The sequence below is a fragment of the Myotis davidii genome, unplaced genomic scaffold (genome assembly GCF_000327345.1).
Source record: "Myotis davidii unplaced genomic scaffold, ASM32734v1 scaffold1947, whole genome shotgun sequence".
Taxonomy (NCBI): Eukaryota; Metazoa; Chordata; class Mammalia; order Chiroptera; family Vespertilionidae; genus Myotis; species Myotis davidii.
Window position 1 is genome coordinate 549,945 of NW_006297822.1, and position 6,961 is coordinate 556,905.

Consider the following 6,961-nt stretch of genomic DNA (forward strand, 5'->3'; position numbering starts at 1 on the left):
TTCCTGCTTTCCCTTTCGCCTCCCTGCATTGTGCCTACATATGCAAATTAACCGCCATCTTGTTGGCAGTTAACTGCCAATCTTAGTTGGCAGTTAATTTGCATATAGCCCTGATTAGCCAATGAAAAGGGTAGCGTCGTACGCCAATTACCATTTTTCTCTTTTATTAGTGTAGATGGTGAAGATTTAGAGAAGAAGTAAAAATACATGTATTAAATATATTATCCTCTTAGTAACAATTGATAAGATGTCCTTCATATTTCAAAATTTAAAGTTTGGCTTGAGTTTTTCAAAATGAACCAATTGAATTAAAAGTCATCTGTTTTGGGTTTGTGTTTTTGTTATGTTTGTGTGTGTTTTTAGGGGACCCACGGAGACCATACCCAACGGATTTAGAGATGAGAAGTGGATTATTGGGTCAAATGAACAATCCTTCCACTAATGGTGTGAATGGTCATTTACCTGGAGATGCACTTGCGGCCGGCAGATTGCCAGGTAATATTAATTAAAAGAATGCTTTCAGACAGACCAAAGTTTTGGCTGTTGAACAAGTTTCGGTACCAGGTCCGATTCATTTTAATAGCTGTTTTCTGCCAATTTATTTTACTCTTAGTTCTAGATGGAGGTTATGAAATTAGAATAAACTGACCTTTCTCTCATTTGTTAATATGCCATTTTTCTCAGGCATTGGGCTCTCTCTTATTATTTTTATTGTTCTAAACATTGGTTTTTAAAATTGTGCGATAGCCCTAGCTGATTTGGCTCAGTGGATAGAGCCCTGTGGACTGAAGGGTCCCAGGTTCGATTCCAGTCAAGGGCACATACCTCGGTTGCAGGCTCTTCTCCAGCTCAGGCCCTGGTTGGGACACATGCAGGAGACGAATAATCGATGTGTTTCTCTCATATCAATATTTCTCTCTGTCTTTCCCTCTCTGTTCCACTTTCTCTAAAGCTCAATGGAAAAAATATCCTTGGGTGAGCATTAAAAAATAATAATAAAATTGTGAGACGTACTGTATAAACAGTAAGAAATACATATTTTGAGTTTAAAGATGATAAAGTGGATACACTCCTAGAACACCCCGTTAAAATGAATAACAAAGCTTTTTATAGGCTTTTAATAACTTTATAAAATACCATTTTTGTGAGACTTGGCTCAAGTTTTGCATGTAGTATGGTTTGTGCTATTCTTGTATGTTACTTTATGTTTTCCATATGTTATCTTTTATAGAAGTGACTTGTTTTGATTTGGAAGAACATTTTAAAGTTAAAAAAGGAAAATACTACCCTTTTCATCAGTCACTTAGTATTTTATTATTTTCCTCTGTTTTATTTATTTACATTGTTAAAAATGTAATTTTTTTTCTTCTCATTGTAAGGATGTCCCTGTGTTACTAAAAATGCTTTGTAAGCATTATTTTCATTAATTATCTAAAGTACAAACTGGGAACTCACTGTGCATTAGTTTCCTTGGATATCGCCTCATTTTTCTCTTCGTGATTTTGTTATGGAAAGGGGACCTGGCTGTTGGAGGATCTGCCTAGGGCCAGCTGATAGTATGTGGGTTTTTTACTTTGTGCAGGGAAAATTTCACAACAGGAGTCCAGTTGAATTTTAGAGGACATTTAATAAAGCTTGGGAGTGAAACAAGAAAGGATTGGGGAAATGAGCCTAGGCTGGTCTCCTTTGGCTAAGAAATCAGAGAAATGGGGGTCTTGGGGACAGGTTCAGGGGGTTGCGTGGGACGAACTGCTGCTGCCCATTGCTGCCCTGGTTGAAAGCCTCCTGGGATCCCTTAGAGTTTAGGAGATGCATGCCTGTGGAAGAAGAAGGGGTGGGGAGGTTCTGGTGTGCCCCTAGGAAGGAGAGCCAGTGCTGGGTCCTTTGTCTTGAGGCTTTTATCTCTCTTGCAGGCAGGAACCTCAGGGGAGGTCACAGGGGAGGGTTTCAACAGAATGTTCATCAATTTTCTAGGTGTGCTTCTCAGGGTCATGGTCTTCACTGATTAGTCAGTGTCAGGGGCGGGGGTCGTTAGTCATGGCAGCTGGACCTGATGTCACCCATCTGGTTTTGCTGCTTTTCTGGGTTTGGAACTGAAATACAACTGAGGCCTAGATGTTATCTCTAGGGAGGTGACCTTCTGTATCTGTAGATTGCTCTGTCAGTTTGTCCAGCTATCTGTCCCAGTTTCTGTGTTCCACTTGTTCTGGCTTAGTGGCCTATCTCAGTTGTACCATATCATATGCCCGTCAAGGTCTATTTAGGAGGCAGAACCACACCAGCAGTGTGGAGAAAGAAATTTTAAAGAATTAATAACTAGTATAGTAACAAGATACTATTAAAGGAATAACAGCTATGGGGAGCAGCTACTACATCTAATAGCAAGTCAGTGTGCCCAAAGTTCCTCCCCACCCCCATTCTAAGGCCTACATTCATATCATGGTGCCCTCAATAAAGGGGGAATAGCCATGGCCCACTGGATGGCAGAGAAGTTAGGTGTCACAGACCAGAGCTGGCAAACAGGAAATTACCCACTAGAATTCCAGGAAGACTTGCTAGAAAGCTACCCTTTGGGGTAATGATGAAACTTCCCAGGGAAACCATCCTCTGGGACGCCACTGAAACTGGCTCGGAGGTGAGCACCACTTTTCCTATACACCAGCCAGGCACAAGAGTAAGAAGGGAAGCATCAGATCCAAGAGATGCTTTGGATAGAGTCCCTCCAGTGCCCTCTACTGGCAAAGCTTAACAGTGCGGCTTCTGGCAAGGGAGTAATATTTTTAGGATCAAGGGAGAAGAGTGGATTTGACGCTTAAAAGGCAGTTTAAACTTGTAATGCATAGTGTAGTATACATTAACTATTTATAACGTATACAAAGAATATATAGAGCAATATGTCATCTAACATACAGGGTGGGGTAAAAGTAGATGTACAGTTGTTTGTATGGAAAGTAAGATAAGAATATATAATAATAGAAGGGTAATATGCTAATTAGACCAGACGTCTTCCTTATGTCCTTCCTGACAAAGCTGGGGTGGGGGACAGAGCCAGCCTGGGTCTCAGGTGCCTGCCTGCAGCTGGAGGAAGCCAGCCCAGGTCCCAGGTACCAGAGGAAAGTCTGTGCCAGCAGCCGGGGGAAGGAAGGCCTATTCTTGCACGAATTTTCATGCATTGGGCCTCTAGTAAATAATAAAAAATAATGTGTTGCGTACTCACACTGTACACCTACCTTTGCCTCACCTTGTATATGTACATACATCCATAGGTATAGCAAATATGTGATTTGTAATTATGTTTTGCAAAAGAAAAATTATCTACTGACTATATAAATAGTTACTTATGATAAAGTATGACTTTTTAAAAATAAAGCAGAGGTTCTAGGTACTAAAACATTACTCTCTTCCTTGATAAATTGGATCTTTGTTAATTTGGCCAAATGTGTGTTTTGATTTGTAGCCTAAAAAAAATACTTATTTCAAAATAATTGCATGGAGGGAAGAATTATCTAGAAGTAAATAATCACTAGTAGATTCTTACATGTGCTTCTTTCTTTTCTCTAGATGTCCTTGCTCCACAGTATCCCTGGCAATCAAATGATATGGCAATGAATATGTTACCACCAAATCACAGTAATGACTTTTTGTTGGAACCTCCAGGGCATAATAAAGAAAATGAAGATGATGTAGAGGTTATGTCAACAGACTCCTCAAGCAGTAGTAGTGACTCTGATTAAAAAAGCATACAGAATTGAATACTGTAGAATTCTGTTTCTTAAACAGTAGCAAACCTGTAAAAAAAAAAAAGGTAATATTGGCCATAGTGGAATTGTGCAGCCCATTAAAAATTACAGCAGATTTACTTTTTAAAGCCAAAAATCATGATTTTAGTTCTAAACCATTTAGAGAATTACCAAATTTACTGTTGGGCCCTAGCTGGTTGCTCAGTGGTTAGAGCATTGGCTCATGGACTGAAGGGTCCCAGGCTCATTTCTGGTCAAGGGCACTTACCTTGGTTGCAGGCTCGATCCCCAGCCCCAGGCACGGTGTGTGAGGGAGGCAACCAATCAATGTGTCTCTCTCACATAGATATCTCTGTCTCTTCCCCTCCTTTCATTCTCTCTAAAAATCAATGGAAAATATCCTTGAGTGAGGATTTAAAAAAGAAAAATTACTGTTGGGAAAAAAGATTACTTGATTCAGTGCCTTCTTACCCTGTTCTAGTTTAGTTGTGTTGGACCTGTACATAGTAGTTCTGGAAATAAGATTTGAGGTAAATGACCCATGTATATATATATCACTAATAGGCTTCCTGGAATTATTTAGAAAATATTTTTTTTAAAGGCAACATATCACTGAATGTGCATCATATCAAAATATCAAAAACCCTACTGAAAGTGAAGGTTGTCAGCTTCTGTCACAGGAACAGAAAAAATGTCTCAGTTTGTACTACTTGTAATTATAGTAATTTTTAAAAATTAACTTGTTTATACTGTTTATGCGTGTTTTAATTTAAACTACTTCCAGTGTAATTTAGGAAATTATTTCTGTAAATCCAGTTGCATTTTATACATTCTTAGGTAGAATTCTGGAGTGTGAATGAACGAGATATAATAAATACAATTAACTAGGAATCACAACTAGTGGGTTTCTCAAAGGCCCACACTGACATTCTTTTTGGAAGAAAAAGAATAAAGTGTTTTTTAAAAAATAATTTCTTAAAACTTGATCTTAAAAAAGATTTAAGAATGTATTTTATCTCAGTTCAATTTTTTTACCTTTGTATTAATAAGAATTAGCTTTAGCTTTTTACGAAGATGACGCCAAAAGCTAAGAAGGAAGCCCCTGCCCCTCCCAAAGCCGAAGCTAAAGCAAAGGCTTTGAAGGCAAAGAAAGCAGTGTTGAAAGGTGTCCACAGCCACACACAAAAAAAGATCTGCACATCACCCACCTTCCGACAGCTAAAGACACTAAGGCTCCGGAGGCAGCCTACATATCCTCAGAAAGGCGCACCCAGGAGAAACAAGCTTGACCACTATGCCATCATCAAATTCCCCTTGACTACCGGGTCAGCCATGAAAAAGATAGAAGACAATAGTACACTGGTGGTCACTGTGGACGTCAAGGCCAACAAGCTCCAGATCAAACAGGCTGTGAAGAAGCTCTATGACATCGATGTGGCCAAGGTCAACACCCTGATCAGGCCTGATGGCGAGAAGCAGGCATATGTTCGACTGGCTCCTGACTAGGATGCTTTGGATGTTGCCAACAAAATTGGGATCATCTAAACTGAGTCCAGCTGTCTAATTCTAAATATAAAAATTTTACACTGTAAAAAAAAAAAGCTTTAATGATATGCCAAAATATGTAAGTTACAGTCATGTAATGTCCATTACATAGTCTATAATAAAATATTAGCTGGTTAATTTTAAATAAATTATACAACAGCCAAGGAAAAAAAAGAGGGTGAAGAGAGTTGAAGTAAATACAGCAAAATCTTGGTGCTTGTTGAATCTGGGTGTAGGGTATATGGAAGTTTATTGTACTGTTTTCTACTTCCGATATGTTTGAAATTTTTCATGTTTTGTTTTCCACATCAAAAGTTCTCCTCATACCCTGTTTTCAAATGCCAGGGAATGGGAAAGTTTGAACTTGGTTCTAAGAGATAGCTTCAATGCTGCCAAAGCTCCAATTTAAGGATGCCGGGCATAGAGTGTATGGGAACCCATGACACCAAGCGTTTATCGATTCTCTTGCAGTTCTGTAAGCTGTGAGATTTAGGTCACCCATTAGTTTAGTTTGCTAGGGCTGCCATAACAAAATAACAGACTAGTGGCTTAAACAACAAATTTATTTTAACACACTTCTGGAGACCAGAAGTCCCAAGGTATGGGAGGTTCAGCAAGTCTCTAGCTTGCAGATGGTCACCTTCTTGCTGTGTCTTCACATGGCCTTTTCTCTGCACCCCACAGCCCTGGTGTCTCTTGTGTGTCTAAATCACCTCTTTTTATAAGGACAACAGTTAGACTGGATAAGGGCCCACCCTAATAGTGTCATTTTAACTTAATCACCCCTTTAAAGGTCTTATCTCCAAATATAGTTACATTTTGAGATACTGAGGGTTAGGGTTCAACATATGAATTGGTGGGGGAGAGGGGCGATTCAGCCCATAAGAGCCTGTGTAAACTATTAACTAAATGTGTAATGGATGTTTATCCTCTGAGATATTTCCTTTTTTATTTGATATATTTGTTGGCATGTTGAGGTCCCTTATATACCAATATATATAATATACTTAAGATCATTTTAACTGAATTTGGCTAATATTTCAGCTAACAAGTATTTTTGTTGTATCTGCAACTTAAATGTTTTTCCACAATTTTTATAAGACTAAATCTGGTCATGATATATCTCTCTGATTAGAATGTATGGGAAAGTGATTTTCTTTTCTTTTTTATAGCAAAGATGGAGATTTATTGAAGAACAAGTACAGACTCCCACGTAGGGAGTGGGAAGAGTCCCACAGAATGGATTCCCAAGTAGGGAGGGGGAAAAGGGTCCCACAGAAGTGATTCCCATATAGGGAGGGGGAAGAGTCCCCGGAAAGTGATTTTCTTATAAACAACTTGACCTTTTGGCCATTTAAAGGAGTGTGTTGCCACACAGTTGTTACTTAAATTTCTTAAGGCCTATTTGCCCCTAAATCTTTTGCTGAAACCTCATAAAGTATCTTAACTGCCTTACCTTCTGATATATAGACTCAAATATTACCATTAGAGATCATATGGCACAGGTTTCAATTACCCTTCATCTCGCATTGACTGATAGGTTGCTGTATTGAAAAGGTTTCTTGGGCCAATCAGGTCAGTCAGTAAGAAGGAATATTTGCCATACTGGATGTGGTCTAGTGCCCCCATAGCCATCTCACCTTCTCTAAATGTGTAATGGATGTTTATCCTCCGAG

General features: G+C 39.0%; 1 protein-coding gene and 1 pseudogene across 3 annotated transcripts in view; both read left to right on the forward strand.

Annotated features, from left to right (window-relative positions):
* Positions 1-3,804, forward strand: part of MED4 (mediator complex subunit 4) — a 26,969-nt gene extending 23,165 nt beyond the window's left edge. For all 3 annotated transcript variants that reach the window (XM_006773666.2, XM_015570435.1, XM_015570436.1), the window contains exons 6-7: positions 364-495; positions 3,562-3,804. In XM_006773666.2, coding sequence (XP_006773729.1) covers positions 364-495; positions 3,562-3,734 — 305 coding nt within the window. In that variant the 3' untranslated portion in view covers positions 3,735-3,804. The remainder of the gene's footprint in view (positions 1-363; positions 496-3,561) is intronic.
* A 293-nt stretch (positions 3,805-4,097) lies between these two features.
* LOC107184650 lies at positions 4,098-5,341 on the forward strand (annotated as a pseudogene).
* The last annotated feature ends 1,620 nt before the right edge of the window (positions 5,342-6,961 follow it).